General features: G+C 37.3%; 2 protein-coding genes across 3 annotated transcripts in view; one reads left to right on the top strand and one right to left on the bottom strand.

The window, feature by feature from the left end:
• Nucleotides 1-217: 217 nt before the first annotated feature.
• Nucleotides 218-14,256, top strand: LOC115209952 (beta-1,3-galactosyltransferase 1-like). Of its 2 annotated transcripts, none has more exons than XM_036501356.1 (2): nt 218-993; nt 13,156-14,256. In XM_036501356.1, exons 1-2 carry the CDS (start codon nt 963-965, stop codon nt 14,103-14,105), a joined length of 981 nt encoding a protein of 326 aa, XP_036357249.1. In that variant the 5' UTR covers nt 218-962; the 3' UTR covers nt 14,106-14,256. The 2 variants fall into 2 exon arrangements, with proteins under 2 accessions (XP_036357249.1, XP_029634450.2); XM_029778590.2 differs by lacking the exon at nt 218-993 and adding an exon at nt 12,413-12,501.
• A 1,788-nt stretch (nt 14,257-16,044) lies between these two features.
• The window catches only part of LOC115209708 (cactin), a 46,751-nt gene continuing 44,093 nt past the window's right edge, over nt 16,045-18,702 (bottom strand). Inside the window, exons 18-19 of the mRNA XM_029778198.2 lie at nt 17,368-17,430; nt 16,045-16,242 (exon numbers count right to left, since the gene is read on the bottom strand). Of these exons, the coding sequence (XP_029634058.1) occupies nt 16,117-16,242; nt 17,368-17,430 (189 nt within the window). The 3' untranslated portion in view covers nt 16,045-16,116. The remainder of the gene's footprint in view (nt 16,243-17,367; nt 17,431-18,702) is intronic.

Raw genomic sequence — 18,702 nt, 5'->3', positions numbered from 1 at the left:
TACGTTCTGGGTTCAAATTCCGCCGAGGTCGACTTTGCCTTTCATCTTTCGGGTTCGATTAAATAAGTACCAGCTACGTACTGAGGTCGATATAATCGACTTAATCCGTTTGTCCTATCTGTGTTTAGCCCCTTGTGGGTAGTAAAGAAATAGGTATTTCGTCGATAATTTAATTACCAGTTGCGTACTGGAGTTGATCTAATTGACTAACCCCCTCCCCCAAAATTTCGGGCCTTGTGCCTAGAGTAGAAAAGTATATATAAATATATAATCTACGCAATTATATATTTAATTACCTAAGTACAAAATTAAGGCGACTAACCACACATTAAGGAATTTAATACATAAAACGTAGATTAATACATTTATTTTCAAGGATTTGTGATGGCAAGAATTTCAGTTCAACGAAGTTTTTCAACTCATTATATTACATGTGTTACTCTACTCATATTTAGTGTGTTGATATTTTCTCTCGGCCATATTACGAGATAAATAGGTTGGAAGATGCTGAGAAAGAGAAAGAAATGAGGAAGAAGATAACACCGGTGATTCTTCATAGCTTCTGCTTAAACTTTTATCACTCCTTTTTTTCTCACCGTCCCCTCGCCTCATCACTAATTGAATTATTAACTCTCTAAGTAACATATTTCGTTTTGTTACATACGGCGTATCTTTTTCAGGATTTGTTTTCTTACTTTAATCTTTTACTCATTTACTTTAGTAACTATGATTAGATAGCTTTTATTTTATTGGTCCTGACGGTGCCTATTCCCTTCGCAGAGTTTCCAAGAATGAAAAGTCGATGCTGCTACTGTTGGACATAATTTTTTTTTTTTTAAACGGCTACAATACAAAAGAAATTTCAACATTTATCCTTCTCCATGATTTGATTCCGTGATTCGATCGCAGACTACCTCACTATCTCTCAGAGATAGGTCTACTGTTAATTTTCCCTTAAGAAAATGCCGTTTACCATGCCAGGAGGAGTTATCGGTAAGTAGATCCATGTTGCATATTATAAGAAAATGGTCAGAAAGTTTTCATAGTTTATGTTTTTAGATTGAGTGTTCCTTCATTTATCTTTGTAACCTTAGTATTTGTCCCATTCTGTCTTTTTTAAGAATGTCTTAGACTATTCTTTCGTGTGACCTTTTCTTGTATGAGATGTTGAAGTATGATTTGAAGGATTTGGCAGCTATTTCTGGTAGGTCGAGCGACAACGTCGCGATTCCGTCGTTGTGTTGTTTAGAACTTAGCACCTGTCCAAGCAGACCCAGTAGTTTTTAAAATTCTTTGTGTTATTTCAAATATTGTGTATCTAGGATCTTGTGTATTTGGGGATCTTTCATAATAGCCTTGAATTCAAAAGTAAATATAAAAATATTTGTATAAATATGCATTCTTGTATTCTTTGATTCGAAATAGTTGTGACTCGATTAAACTCTTGTATAAGGGATGGAAATAAGAAACTTTGCGTATAACTCTTGCAAAGAGTCGGTGGCTTAAACATTACCGTTCCTAGTAAATATACATTTTATATAATTATATATAAATCATTTATCACTTGAAATTATTTATCAAATAGCTATTAAATAAGCATTAGAAAATTTAACGACGTTTGTATTTTGCTTGCCTTTTTTTCTTTATTAGTTTATAACTGTAATTTGAAGTATTGCCCATATTCAACAATTTAAATTTTTTTTATTTTGAGACGACTGGTTATCTGTCCAGAGAGATTTGGCTGTTACAAGATACTAAATTAATAAATAACCTAACCAACCATGAAACTGAAGAACTAATCAGACAACTTTTCACAAGAGTTTTAATTAAACGCATAAATTTCATTTAACACTTTTATTCTTCTCTTGAAAAGCATTGCGGAGTTTCGGACCTTGCCCATTCCTGTCTCTGTGCCTTTGTCTTTGTTTTATAAAACATTTTTCAGAGATTTGTTTTGAACTTCTGGGAATCTAGGTCTATGAGATAATTATTAACGATTAAGAAAATTGGGAATGGGATTATGAAAAAAAGAAAGATTCGTTTCAGTCTGTAGAAGCCAAACCAAGCATAAGTCGCTTCTTCTTTATAGAAATTATGTGTGCGCGCGCGTAAGAGGCCGGAATCGTGAAGTTCGGAAACCGCAAAATAAATAGACGCACATTCATGAGACATGTTCAAAGTCGAATCAGTCTTTCTTAAAAATAAATGAATAGAACTCTCTTGCTTAACTACCTAATTTAGTTAGACTTGTCTTCTTCAAATTAGTTCCCTCCTCAGTTAATAATACACCGATCCCAACGTTTTCCCCCACACATACACACTTTTGGAATGCATTTTCAAGAGTGATACGTCATTGTAGCGAATTTTATTCGATCTCACATAATGTTGGTAACTAGCGATCATTTAGGGTAGATTTCAAATTTAAGAGACAAAAAAAATGTTCACAGGAGTCAATTCCAAAGTGTAGGGCGGTTGTATATGTCCTCAACACCTCAAGGTATCCGAGTAAAATTTTTATTGATCACCTGACCATGCGGAACAAACTCTTGGTGAACGACCCATCCCCATCAGAAAGAGACTATAAACATAATGTAAAGAACGAATATCAGTTCTGTCGCCTGGCATTTGAAACCGCATCTCAGAATTTACTGGTCGCACTTTCGCCCGCCAAATCAGTTTGCGGCAGGAAAAACTTTTTTTGTCCTGTCAATTGAAACAATGACTGATGAGTTTTTAATGACCAACTAGATGAAATTAAGTTCAGATGAACCGGATCTAAATTGAATATCTAGCTAAGGTTTGTCCATCTTTCTATCGACTACAGACTGTTATAAATACGACCAGCTGACCAGCCAAAGGGGTCTGTTCCTTGGTTGCGATCGTGACAGCCTGTTGCAGACGGTTTGGGGGCTGAACGAGAAACGACGTCTCTGGGTCAAACGAAAACTACTTATTAGCATCTCTCTTTTCTCTCCCACTTATTTCTTTCACACTGACATTCATCTTCTCACACTTGATTAATCTAATTGTCATGTCTTCCACATTTACAGATTACCCTTTCTATCCCATCTGTCACATACCATTTCCTCAGTAATAATTTCACAAGGCTAAGTAGATTGTCAACAAATGCATAGTTAAAATTATGTTGATTTTCATCGATCCGATGTGGTTGATTTATAATTGTAAATGTAAAGAAAATAAATCATGTTGTTTGAAACTTCGCCTTTGAGTTACACACTTCTCAACAAGAAGACATACTCTGCAAGAATCATCATCATCATCATCATCATCATCATCATCATCAGTTATGTCCGATGACTCCATCATCGTCAGATTTCGGACCTCTTCGTTACACTAACATACACATTTCAGAGACTCGGATGGGCTTTTCTTCTTTTCTCCCATTTCTTTTTTTTTTTTTTGGTTTTTCAATTTTTTGGTCGTGGTAATGGTCATCTTAACGCTGTGCAACGACTGTTTTTCTTTTATTTCAATATATCGTCGCTGTACGTACATTTCATCATCTATTATTCTGTTACGCCACTTTTCAGAATGTTTTCAGTGGTATTTGAAACAATCAAACGGCTCCTGACAGACTATTTGTTCAGTTGTCAGCAGAATTTTTTGACAACACAATGTATCTTCAGTTTTTTTCTTTTTAAATCATGTAGCATGAATTCTTAGGTCTTTGGAAAATTCACAAATAATCAGGTGCTGATTTTTACTATCACAAGCATGTACTTGTGCAAAGTTACCACCGTTTGTTGTCATGGAAGGTCATCCATATTTGGGATCATTTTTGGTGGATATCCCCCACCCAATTTAAAATGCTGGTATCACCGGCTGGATTGCAAACTGCCCAAACAATCCTCCCCACATGGGTCTGTTGTAACATTAGAAACATCTCGTATAAGTTTAAAACGGAATTTCACAGAAATATTGCTCCTCCATCTTCATTGTTCAAATGACGACAGATTGCCAAGTCTACAAAACATCATATTCATTCTAGCATATATAAGTCGATGACGACTATAGTTGAGAATAAAAGTGTGGACAGCTGAGAATAAATGTCCTGTATAGGACCAATATAGTTTCTTATTTTCTCGTTCTGAATGGTCAAAGAATCCATCTCACTAGTCGTCTGCATATTGTTATTCGGTTTGTAATATACATATGAAACAATGCATTATGATTCACATAGGTCATTATGAAGAACAACAGTCCCAAGACAGTGCCCTGTGGAACACCACTCACTGTGTCTGTTTCCATTTAAGTAGCCCTGATAGGTTGGTTACTACTGCCCGACTTCTTTTAGAGAATCTGCAGCCATTCTCCTAGTTTTTCCGACTATGCCTTTTTACATCCGTATTGCAAAGAACTCTGCCGGTTTGTTTACTTGCATGTATCCTAGGGAGACGAAACACTTGAATTGTTCATTCAGTGTTTCACTTAAACTCATTGGGTTTGCTCTGAGGGAACTGTCTTTCTAGGAAAGCATCATTACCCTTCAATGTACTGAAGCTGTTCCTTTGGCAAATTTAAAGAAGCTTTTAGGGATTAATTTTATATTTCCTATTACCCACACTTCTCTGTATACTCGCTCTTTTTCATGGGGGTGTTACAGGTTTTTCTCACTTTCTAGTGACGCTTAAATTGTTTATTTAGGCGGTTTGCAATCTTTGTACGTCGTCTCATAAGAACTTTCCTCTCTCAGGGAATGTTGTTTTTCTGTACTGTGGCTTTTCTCTCAGGATCAAATTTGTGGCATATGACTTGCATTACAGAAATGAATTATTTAAGTTTCATGTTGATCTCTGGTATGGAGAGACAGATCTCTTTTTGCTTTATGGAAGTTCAGACAGGATAGATTTTGGGTGTTTAGACACGCAAGCTGGTGTCTTCGGTTTCCTTTGATCGATATATGACCAGCTCCCCTACGTTGTAACCCGAGACTAGCGTTGGTATCATTTTTACATGATGGATGAGATCTGTATTTTTTGGGGGAAGCTGAGATCCAGTGAACTGTTTCCCCTGGTTGGTTGGGGCACTGCTTGCTCCTGGAATAATTTATTGGTGAGGTTGAGCAAGGACTCCACTTGTTCTTATTTGCACAGCATCATTCCTGAGAGAGAAAGGCACTTGGGTCATCCCATGTTGTGCAAGGTGAAGTCTCTCATAAGAAGTACACCGATGTGTTGTTCAAATTTGGCGAGAACTTCTATTTTTGTGAGGCAGTTTTCAAACTTGTACATACAACTATCTCAAGTTGTTTTATATGTACAATTAGTATTACATATTGAGCTTAAGTATGACAACAGGGTGAGTCGATAAAGTTTTAGTTGAAGTCGAGGGTCGCCAATTGTAACGGTTAGGGTTGATTAAGTACATAATAATATGAAATGTCGGAGTCAGCAGTTGTAACGATAAAAATTTGTTGTTATAACGGCAAGTTGTGAGATGTGAAAGATGAACAATGCATGAAGTTTTTAAGGGAATATTTATTTACCGTACGTTACAATACCTTGCCTCGACGAGCAGGTTATGATAAATCCAAAAGCATGCGAAGTGATGTTTGTGTTCTCTGCATTATCACATTTCAGCCCGGGCCAGTTTTGTTGTTTATGAGCTAGTTGGAGCTTTTTATGAGAGTAATTAATATTCATTGGACTTCGGTTTTCACACCTGGAACGGCATAATCATGGAAAATTAGCGGGACTGTGCACATGCCAATAGTCGGACAAAAAAGGAGGCAGAAAAAAGCGAAAAACTCGAATTTGGCCGCAAAATAGTGTAGCGTATCTGATATCCTCACCGTTTGAGAGACACGTTAGGAATGATCTCGTTTGAGATTACAACCACCTTTGGCTAGTTTGACCCTGTTGTGTCCACTGATCTGATTGGTTGGCATCTAGCGCAGTTTGTCTCTCTACTTATTTCGCGCCAGTGTGTAAAGCCAACCAATCACGGCCTTCGGATAAGGCCTGCTTCGTTTTAGCTATTTTAACCCTGTAAATTAGCCAGCTTTCACTATTCTACATCTTTCGACTTTAGACCTTTCAAGGTCTAGTCACTGACCACAGAGCTACTCAGCTATGTTCCAGTTCCAGCGACAGACGACCAGCTAGCCAACCATGCTACTGCTCCAGTCATGAAGACGCTATTATACCCCAGCGACCGACAGGACGTTCTCCATCTCCGCCGCCATCATCATCATCGTCGTACTTCAACTTTACATCGTCTTCATCTCCGTCGACAACAACATGTACACATCAACATTCGCACAGGTTTAACTCCACGCTGTTTGCGTAAATCTTTCACCGAGAAGAAACAGTCAGTCTACCTGAAAGAACTATCTATATCAAGAGACTCGTGCATGGCATTGAGGCCACAACTTCTACACGTGTAGTAACCGGCCTCTGCCAACTGACCGGCAACATCTTGTTATAGAACTTACTATTGTGTACCTCATGAACTGGTAAACTAATTCCATCTTAACTCAATATGCTGAGAACTTATCTTATGCTCTGTATTCTGTATTTCTGTTATACGCATTCACCTTATTTGTATCTGTCGCACACACGAACACACAGACGCAAATACTATGCGCACGCATTCATACACAACACTACGCTAGCACTCACAACACTTTCACTTTGTACACTGTGTAAATAAAATCTCTTCTTTCAAACAGTAGAACGGTTTGTTGTCCTCATTTATTCCTTTTGGCACTGTATTCTATATTATGTATTTGGCTTATATTTTGTTAGGGACGACCGTGCGGTGTACAAAAAGGAGACATTTGTCATCAACTCCTTACGTACGGTCGTATATATGTTTTTCCTTGTTGCAAAAATGAGTAATAAATGACTCCCTTCACAGACTACTATACAGTGACCACTAGCTTTTTAGGGAGCAATGGTGGGTTTGGGCAGTGTTAAGGTGACTCTCCTGCATCTAATCAAGCATGCGCATGATTTTGAAAATACACATAAATCTCGTTTGTTGAGTTTTGGTTTTACAAACCCAACCCAGTTCTGCGCAATCAGTCTCGCTACAGAAACGCATAGGTTGGGAGTTTGACTGGCAGAGATGATCAAGTTGCACATGTCAGCCCTTTTGACACCCCCCCTCACTTAACCCCCTCGTCCTATGAGTGAATAGCAATGGTGGGAAGAAAAGTGCTGATTCCGGCGAAAAGGCAGAGCAATTAGAGCACAAAAAAACAGCATTCAAAGTGATTTTATGAGTATCACGCTTTGAAGCAAGTAACGCAGTAAAGTAAATAGTTCATGACGCACTAAAGACATCAAGGTTAACTAAGGTATAAATAATAGGTATGCCTTTTCGCTGGAAGGCTAATTGGGCTCCCGATCCACTGAAACGGAGGAGGTTAGGTTCGGAACACAACTAAGCCTTCAACTAAAACCTAGACTAACCTTACGGAAGAGGGCTAGGGAGCCTCTAATAGGCAGCTTCTAATCCCGATCTATCACTAACACATCCTAGGGGTTCTAAATGACATGGCTGTGGAGATGTGCATGGCGGGTTTGTTTCGGAGGAGGACGACTGCATTGGATTAAGGACCATTGAGGAATGTAGCTTTGGGGATCCCAACTCGTTAATTATTCCCTGCATTTCTCAAATCGAAAAAGCGTGCAGGTTTGAAAGCTAAAACACGTGATAACGCGTCTTCGCAAGACACAAAAATGAGCTGAGTCATACAGACTGTCTGCAAATGCGCACGCGCATTCAACTGCCAAGAGTAAAATTATCTCTGTCCAATCAAAAAACAGCTGGCTGTCTATTGGCATATCTAGCTGTACGCACACACCGCGTACAAATTTCTATGTTTTAGCGATTTTGAATGGATATGCCCATAACTTATGGGCATAAGGGGTCGGTTTATAAATTTTTTAATGGCTTTCTGGGATGACTGGGGAAATGAAAAGATCTTCACGACCACCCTCAGACATTTTTGAAAGCCCATAGAAAATGTGAGCCTTTTACGTGAAAAACTGTGGATTTGTATAAAGGACACACAGATACACAAACATTTTGCCGTTTATAGATATAGAGATTTCGGAGAGAGATAGAATGATGTTGTAAGAGAATAGAATTAGAGCTAGTGAGAGTTGTAGGGTGTTGTCTCACAGTTACTGACAGTAAACTTCACTTCTCCCTCAGACCAAGGTTCTAGCTGGTCAACCAGACTTCGTTGTCACCGGAGTGACTAACTGGTTGAGTCGTCACCGGCTGACTGGACTCGTTGAATCGTCACCGATTGATTTTTGCTTGGGGTGTTCTTGCTTTTATAACTATCCAGAAGGATAGATATATCATTGAGAACAATAGATTTAGTTGGTGTTCTTGTTATCTCTATTCTAGCTTTTGGTGAAGTAGAAGAGGTTAGAAAGGGTCAAGTGGTGAAGACATTATTTCAGCCTAGCTAAAGGCATCTGGAAAATGTAAAACTGCTGTCAGAGAAAAACCATTGTTCCACCGTGGGAAAAGTTCTGTTGCAGTGTTAATTTAAATTTGGCTGTGGTGGATCGAATCCACTACAAGGGTTTGAAGGGTTTGCAAGATCCACTACAAGGGTTTGAAGCATCAGGTTTCCCTGATATACATTGCAACTCCACTGTGACTCCTTTCCTTTGTCTCAGTTTGTAATACAACATAGTTTTATAGTTCTGAAGCTGCTATTTCGTGTCTTAGATGCGTTTCAGTGAGAGCTATGCAAAGAGCTTGACTGCAGGCGACGATGTATCTCACGAAGGTAATTTAGCTTCTGTTACTGGGTTGTAATAGGTCTCTAATATTTAATAAGAGTACTGGTGTGACAACTGAGCCGGTATCAATGGTGACCATCCAAGATGTGTCGATCGTATTGCTTTCTTATATTGCTGCACATAACTTTGAATTTCTTAATTTGATATAACTAGATCAGTTGATGCACGATCTTTTGCCCTATGCATAAAAAAGATTCTTGCTCAGCTGCTGCCGTTTGCACTACATGTGGACTGTGCTGGTCGTTTGGAGTAGTGCATGCAAAATCTGCATATTTGCGTTTGGGACAAAACGGTGTGCGATTCTTTCTCTTTTGGTAGCTTTGTTTTACGATGTATGTATGTATGTATGTATGTATGTATGTATGTATAGGTGTGGCAGGGATTCGAACCCAGACCACTAGATACTTGGTTAGACACCACGAGTGGATCACCAGTTTCACATGATTGATCTATGAATTGACCTATCAGCGTGAAGCTGTGGCATGATACGGCTTTCTAGAATGTTCTAAAATTTAATCTCTTGTCCCCTGTAAAAACAGTTTTGCACTTTGGCTCATCATAGAGTGTTGAAGGCGGGTGACTGATTCACATGCCTCACCGCTTGTCAGACGATTTGGGGCATTTACACAGATAACTCCAGGTTCTTGGACAAACCCATTACTCTTTTACTTGTTTCAGTCATGTGACTGTGGCCATGCTGGAGCACCGCCTGTAGTTGAGCAAATCGATCCCAGGACTTATTCTTTGTAAGCCTAGTACTTATTCTATCGATCTCTTTTGCCGAACCGCTAAGTTACGGGGACGTTAACACACCAGCATCGGTTGTCAAGCAATGTTGGGGAGACAAACACAGACACACAAACATATACACACACACACACACACATATATATATATATATATATATACATATATACGATGGGCTTCTTTCAGTTTCTGTCTACCAAATCCACTCACAAGGCTTTGGTCAGCCCAAGGCTATAGTAGAGGACACTTGTCCAAGGTGCCACGCAGTGGGACTGAACCCGGAACCATGTGGTTGGTAAGCAAGCTACTTACCACACAGCCACTCCTATGCCTATGAACGCCATTCTGAACTTTCATACAATGTCTCATACAGGGTTTGCGGAGCTAACATTGCTAGCAACTACAGATTCTCCTACTTGCTATCTATGATCATACGCCCCATAATCGAATTGTCCCCGGGTGTGTGTGACAGTACAGAAAACCTCTTCGGCAGAGCCAGCGAATGCAACCATGTCTGCAACCTGACAGGGTGTATAATAAGTAGTTTGACTGTGGTATCCTTAAGCCCATCAATCAATGTTGATGATTCTCTCCTAAGCATTTTTCATAATGCTTAGGAGAGAGCTCCGTAACCCTGACCGTGTACTCCTGCCATGTTGGAGAAAGTTCAGAGAACTTTTACATCTGTTGGTAACAGAAGGCCTCTCTTTTAGAATGAAAAGCAAATTGTATTGTGCTTGCATATGAATAGCAATGATACATGGCTGTGAAACTTTGGCTGTAAATGCAGAGGACATGGGAAGTTTTGAAAGAAATGAAACAAGTATGCTTTGATGGATGTGCAATGTTAATGTGTATGCATTACAAAGTGCATGCTTAGAGAAAAAATGGGTATAAGAGACATGAGACGTAGTTTGTTGGAGAGAAGACTTCTCGTATGGTCAGTAAATATGGAAGGAACATGTGATAGTAGTAGACCTAGGAAGACATGGCATGAAGTGGTGAAGACCAACCTCAAGATGTTCAACCTCTCAGAAGAGATGAGTGATTGAGATGAATGGCATTGTGCTTGAGAAGACCAATCTATCTCAACAGAATCAAGCCTTTCCCCACAACTCATTATCTGACGATCACTCTTCCATCAGTCTTCTATGTCACCCTATCTTCTTTACTTCCTCATGCACTGAACTGATATCCTCTGCATCTAACTAATTGCTTACCTTTAATTATCTGTCACACTATATTCACTCAATGGACTTATCAGCACATCTACTTTTTCCCTTCTTCTAGCTTATTGTCTCATTGTCATGTACCTGAACCTCACATCTCTCTCACTTTACAGGTGGGCAAGCCATGTATTCACCTCTTTAGTAAGACACCTGCTTGGGTACCTGGTGACCTCACCAGTGCTCATGCTACATTAAAAGCACCCAGTACATTTGGTTAAGTGTTAAGAAGGGCATCTAGTTGTTGAAACCAATGCAAAGCAAGCATAGAACCTGATGAAGCCTTTTTCCTCATCTGTTCTTGTCAAACTGTCAGCATGGAAAAAAAAAAAGATGTTAAATGATGATGATGATATATATATATGTTTCAGAAGTGTTAGAGAACTGATTTATTTAATCAAACTATGATCCATGTTTATTTATGATGTTTACCCAATGTTTCTCTGTTATATATTCCATCTTTAAAAAAAAAAATTCATCTTTTACTGTGTTAAACTGTCCGAATGCTTCAATTACCTCTTCTATATTTAAGACTGTTTTATTGTTTACGAAAAGCTCCAAATGCTTAAATAAGTGATGATCTGTAGGAGAATTATCAGGGGAATAGGAAGGATTCTGCAAAATCTCATAATTCAGGCTTTGCAACTTTTGGACCATAGCTTGAGGAGTGTGAGGACGTGCAATGTTGTGGAGCAAAATTGGGCCATCTCTGTTTACTAGTCTGGGTTGCTTCTTTTTCAAATTCTCGCACATATAATCAATTTCCTGGCAATATGATGTTGCTGTTACTGTTTTTCCTTGTCGCAAAAATGGATAATAAATAACTCCCTTCACAGACTACCATACAGTGACCACTAGCTTTTTAGGGAGCAATGGTGGGTTTGGGCAGTGTTTAGGTGACTCTCCTGCATCTAATCACTGTCCTGTTCTCCTGCTGTTGTCAAAGAGTATCCATTTCTCATCACAAGTAATGATTTGATGCAAAAATGGTCTTTTTCCAGTCGGGAAAGCAATAAGGAGCACACTTCAAGGTGTGTTTTTCTGAATCACGTTCAGTTGATGTGGAACAAACCAATCTGTTTTCTTGACTTTTCCAAATTTTTACAGGTGTCCAAAGACAGTTGTGCAAAATGTTTGGAATTCTGATGAAAGTTTTCAAACCTTTGCTCTTGGATTTTGTTCAACCAAAGCATGTGATCCATCACGCTGAATAACTGATTTTGTCCTACCCCTTGGTTTATTTTTAAGGCTATCATCTCCTGAATGAGAGCTTTGGACCCATCTTTGAACATTTCTGATGTCAACAAAACCATTACTAAAGGCACGCTTGATATTCTGTAGAGCTTCTGCAGCAAAGTGATCCACTTTGTACTCATACAAGATAATCACTCAGCATAGTTTGGTTCTTATCATTTTCATAAGGTCTATAGGTACGAATTTTGTATACCAATATTGTTGGGAAAGAAAAAATGTCAAGATTAAATGCAAGATATACATAATTGAGTTTTTAAATAACAAGTAATTAAAAATGCGACATTTCATGAGAAACAACCTAACATATATATGTGTATAAGAAATCATCATTATGCCAGTTTTATCATGGTGGTGGTGGCGATGTTTCTCATCACAGACTTTTGTCATCTAGCATGTACAGCAACAGAGAAAACTGGCCAACTCTGCTGTTGAATATGTCATGCTTGTTTTTTTTACATGGGCTTTATAGTCAGATACTCTTTCAGGTATTAACCATTATACAGTGCTGATTCAGTGCATTTTATTATGCTACAGGGATTAGAGAAGTTGTCTGCAGGAGGTTTAGAGAATCTATTTCTACACTATCACTTTTCCTTCAGAGTAATTTCCCCCTTGAACAGGTTTTTGCTGTTGTGAGGTGGAGGTAACTGTTGTATTACCATAAAGTTTCAACCATATAAAGTAATCCTCTGATGTTCTCTTCATAAAGGAATATTTCAAATGTTAAAAGAAATATTTACTCTACAGTAGGTATTGAGTACTCTTACTTTGATAATAATACTACTTGCAGATATAATAATATTATTATAATATGATATAATATATATGTATGCATGCACACACACACACACACACAAGTAAGTACATAAATGCAAAACAAGGTAGAAAAAATAGAACTAAAATACCAAAAGTAGAGTAAAATACTATTTTGCTAAAGCCTAAAAAATTTCACAAACAGTTACTTAGAGATTCCTGTGACTGTTTCTCAGACAGTTGTGATAATACATACCAGTCTGTATTATAACTGTCTAATGAGCAGTCAAGAAACTCTGAATAAAAATTTGGTGAAGAATTTTTGGCTTTAATAAAATAATATATATATATATATTAATGAAATGTTTATTTCTTATTATTTCCAGGTAAAAAGAAGATTCTCATATGGATGACAATATTTATTATAGCCGTTTTTGTGTACATTATTCTCATGTACCAAATCTATCCAGAAACCTACATGAATATACTTTCAGGGAGGTTACGATTTCTTCCATTTTCAAATGGTTTCATCATAAACCAACAATCATATTATTTCTCATATATTCATTTGACAAATAATTGTTCTGACTCCGTTCAGATCCTTGTTGCTGTGTGTTCAGCCCCAATAAATATACTGCGTCGAAATACCATACGAGAGACTTGGGGTCAATATGCTAGGAACAATTCAAACTTTAAGATGGTTTTTTTTGAAGGTGTTACACATAGTCCTGGTGTTCAAGATGATATTCATGAAGAAAGTGTAAAATATGGTGATATTGTACAAGAGAACTATATTGATCATTATGGAAACTTGTCTTTAAAGTCAATTGCTTATCTGCGTTGGGTGAGTTCTTCATGTAGTAAAGTAAAATTTGTGTTGAAAACAGATGATGATATGTATATAAATCTTCCATTGTTAGAGAAAACACTTATGAACATGAAACGTTCTCGGTTTATCATGGGTTTACTTTTTCAACATGTTGTACCAATCAGAGATAGTTCATCAAAATGGTACACACCCATGTCAAAATATCAAAAGAATGAGTTTCCTGATTATATGTCTGGGACTGCTTATCTAATTTCAGGTGACATAGTACCAGAATTATATGCAGAATCATTTAATGGAAAGCGCTTCTGGCTTGAAGATGTTTATATAACAGGGATGCTTGCAAACCGAGTGAATGCAACAAGAATAAACAGTAACATGTTTACAATCCATAACCGACAACACACTGGCTGTGCCTACAAAAACATAATAAGTGGACATCATGTGGTGCCAAGAAAAATGAAAATTATTTATAAACAATTAAAAGACGTAAATCTTGTTTGCCATTAATTTTCTCTTTTAAAAATAGCAGTTGAAGCTTGCTGAAATGAACTAAGTGCCCTGCATTCTTGAATATCCTTACCCCATATTCTGAGTTCAAATCCTGCCATAGTTGACATCTTTTATTCTTCTAAGGTGATGGTTATTAAAACAAGTGGTATTAATAAGAACTTCTTATCTAATTTCAGGTGACACAGTACCAGAATAGTATACAGAATGATTTAATGAAAAGCATTGGTCAATGTACTTGACCATTAATCACAGGTCAAAAATTCAATTCTCAATGGACACTTGCTACATTTTCATTTTATTTATTTTTATTAATACTTCAATTCTTGCCAGCATGGTCAACTGATGTTAAATGATAATGATGAAGGCTCATTCTTATGTCATATCTATGTGCTGCAAGCATCATAAATAAATGGTAAACTTCAAGTGAGTAAAATCTGCAATACAAGGTTCAATCTGTGATCAAGCCATTTCAATTCACTTCAACCCATGTATTTTGTATAATATCCACCTGTAGTGTATATACTGAAAAAGTATGCATTCTGCCAAGATTGGGTCTCTTTGACATGTTATTCATAGATATTTAAAGATAAACCCTTCAATGCAGGCACAACAATATTTAGTTAGTTAGTTAGTTAATTTGGCTCAAAAGCAAATAGCAAGGCCATGTAGGGGGACATGGAGTTAAGTACAGGGTGGTGTTCATGTAAAGAGTTCAGGCCACTTGAGGTCCAGGGAGGCTTTGAACAAAGCGGTCGTCGGCATCTTCACCATCTCGTCTGACAGCTTGTTCCACGGATCCGCAACCCGGACAGAGAAAGCTCCTCTCCTTCGATTGAGATGAAATCGTCGCAGGTAGAGCTTTTCAGAATGACCCCGCAGCCGACGCTCTGGAGCAGGAGTGAAGAACAGCTCTTTCGAGAGGTTACACTTTTCGCTTATGATGTTGTGGGCGAGAATGAGATCACCACGGCGGCGGCGTTTTTCAAGAGAATAAAGGTCGAGCGTCCTCAGCCTTTCTTCGTAGGACAAATTTTTGAGACCATGAACCATGCGGGTAGCCAGCTTCTGGACTCTTTCGAGATGCTGTATGTCTTTGAGGAGATAAAGAGAAGAGGCTTGAATCCCATACTCCAATATGGGTCTCACCAGCGTGACATTTAGGTCTACAGAGCTTTTTCGCTCTCATTTTAAAAAGAAATTTGTGAAGTTGACATGAGGAGCACATTTCTATGAATACATCTAATACACACCACCCCAAAATACTTGTTTTTAACTCCAGGCCAACTCCAATTGAACAGGTATATGATCAGAGATATTCCAGCTATGAGCATCTCATCTTTTTAGGACTACCTTATCTAAAGTGCTTTTATTTAAGATGGTATAATCTGATCTGAGAGATATTTGAATGTTATTTTTAGTTAACTGAGTGACTGTATAGAAGTTCACTCTTTGGCTTATAAGGAACCATACAGTGGTTCAAACAGATACTATTATTGAAGTACTAATATTGAACAGCTGAGAGGAGAAAAAAAGCTAAGAGAGAAAAAAAACATCCAAATGATTGACAAACCTTCACAACCATTACCACATTTCTTTCTCTCTGATACTGTTATTACACCCATTCTGTCTATTCAACAGGTACTACAACCTTCATTCACCAATAACACATTACAGTACTACCACATCTATCACTGATACTGTTACTACAACCTTCACTTATTACAAAATTACTACAGCTTCTGTCTATTTTTCTACCACTACATGGTTCCTATCCATCATCATCATCATCATCATCATTTAATGTCCGCTTTCCATGCTAGCATGGGAAAAGTTATATTTTATCAAAAATTAAAATTATTTTATACAAAACTACACCAAGCTTTCTTTTTTCTTTATTATTAGTAACAATAAGTTGTGGAAAGCAAACTCAACCAACTCCAAAAGAAGAGATTTATTGTTAAAAAATATACATTGCTTTAATAATCTGAATGAAGAGAGCAGGGGAATCCTATCGTCGATAACGATAACGTTTGAAGTGAAACCACAGTTGGAAAATGTTGTTTTGGAACTGACAGCGGAAGCCTCGCTTGTATGAATATTCCCATTCACGGTTGACGATTTTGAATGCAATATCCTGCAAAAGGAGAATTCACACAGTTATTACAATATTTAAGTACATATTCATTAAAATGTTGTTTTTTTTTTTTTTTCTTTTTCTGGTTTTATTTTTTAGGGTCGAGAGAGTAGAAACCTATGTCTTGTGATTTTGGACAACGCAACCTTATAATTTAAATTTATTTCTTATTGTATTTATCAATAGCAGACTGGTATTCATGGAGAGCAGAACTATGGTACAGTAACGTAAGTAACAAGAGGTATGGGGAGCACTGTGATGAACATTAATATATCATCTGCAACTTGAGCTTTAGAAAACCAGCTATCCAACTAGTCACTGATAAGTCTAATGCTCTGACGATTTTGATGAGAAAGAGAGAGAGCATTTTATGTATCCCTGGTTAGAATGCACCATTTCTAGCAATAGATCATCAGAATTTAGCCCCAAAGAAATTCTGATGCAGCCTTTATGGCTCACATGCCATCTTGTGGAGTAACAAGCTCTATCAATACATTTGTTCAAAATAAGCAGTTTATAATGCAGATATATGGGGAATGACAAAAAAGTTGTATTGTTTCCATTGCAAATAGTTACACCCTCTCTTCAGCAGTCAATGGTCCTGGTGAATGCTTGCAAATAACTGATCCTTGATATTTTGGACAGCTTCTTGGTGTTTAACCAGAATGGAATGTTAGGACCCTGCAAACATAGTTTTGGTGGATTAAATTCTGCTGGTATCATGTAACTTATCTAGTGATACTGACTTTCATAGTGAAACTTTGAACTACTACAAAAAAGTATTCCCTACTCAGCATAAAAAAAAAAAGACTTTTCCACAAACAGCTACACTCTCTCTTTGCCATTCAATAAGTGATCCTAATAGAAGGGCTAGCTTTATTGAGGTTAATTGCCAAACTGCTAAAAGCACAATTACCATTAAGGATAGTTGTTGAGATACAGAAAATATGAAAAAAATATATATAAAAAAGTAGGACACACACACTAGTAACTAGCTTTTTAGTAATATTCTTAAACGCCACATAAGTCTACCAATTTTTAAAATCAGTAAGGCAAAATAATACTCCTAAAAACATCTCTACTTCAAGAACAACAGTCTCTAAATGGATATAAAACAATATTTACCTCATAGGGTGGTCCAGCATGAAAGCGTAACAGTGCAAAATCTTTATTGTCATTGCAAGGTGTCTGTAAAGAGAGAGGAGACAATTATATCACTGAAGTAAAAATCAATTTTCAGAAGGAATGAAACAATTCAAAATGAGATATATTGTGCAGCTATTTATACCATGCTAGCATATGTAGGAAACATTCTGTTAGAGGAACTGATTTTACAGCCTGGATGAGCTTACTTTTAAATAATCAACTATGAAATAGAAAGAGAACCAAATTTGTCAGTCAAGCAAAGTTAATAACAATATATAATTATTTTTTTATACAGTTTTCCAGAGATATGGAATTGTATTTTAAGGTTTCCCCAAAAGGTTAGGAAATACTAGATTAGATATAAAGGTTTTTCTCATGAAATACTTTAATAATCTATGTCAATTAACTTCTCAAAATTCTTAATTAATCTCTCACTCAGATCCATTCACAACCCCACCTCAAACATCACCCAATTATAAAACAAATATAGCCAGATACAATTGTTTTACTTGCATGCATCATACTGTATGATTGCTCTATGTTGGCACATTTTACTATATAACTGCCTCACATGTCAGACACACACCACCACATTTATGATGTATCAGCCATCAACCCATTTATGTAGCATTGAGCATAGCTGTGTGAGTAAGAAGTTGGCTTCCCAACAATATGATTTTTGGGTTCAGTCCCACTGTGGCACTTTTGGCCAACTAAAGCTTTGTGAGTGGATTTGTGTGTGTGTGTGTGTGTGTCTTCTTGTTCTGATGTTGAATGATTTCCAATATTCTGTGTAAACATGTCTGGCCATGGGGAGATATTACCTTGTTCAGAAACAGGTAAGGGCTGGTGATAGGAAGGACATCCAGCCATAGAGAGTCTACTTCAATAAACTCCATCTGACCCAGGCATGCATGGAAAAGTGAATATTAAGACGATAATGATAAAACAGAATATACCACCATACCTATGACACATTATGAAGCGTCACTGTCATACATCACATGTAATACCAATGTAATAACGCTGCTCCACGTTTATCATACATCATCATACATCATACATCATTACATACAATATAACTGCATCATGTTTCACAGATGTTTATGTTCATACTTCCAATATATTAATCATAAACTATTAAACTTTAGCACACTGTAGGTGCATCATGTCACTGTATGAGTTTTCTCCTCTGTAGTAACAGGGCAGTGGTAGGGGAAACAATTCTAGAAAAAAATGCAGTGTGCTAATGGTTAACCTCAGCATAGAAATCAGTTACCAAGACTGCTTTTCAGAGAAGGTTTAGTAAATTTT

Source organism: Octopus sinensis, linkage group LG3 (genome assembly GCF_006345805.1).
Source record: "Octopus sinensis linkage group LG3, ASM634580v1, whole genome shotgun sequence".
In the NCBI taxonomy this organism is placed as follows: Eukaryota; Metazoa; Mollusca; class Cephalopoda; order Octopoda; family Octopodidae; genus Octopus; species Octopus sinensis.
Note: the sequence above shows the minus strand (reverse complement) of the source record. Positions and strands in the feature narration are given on the sequence as shown.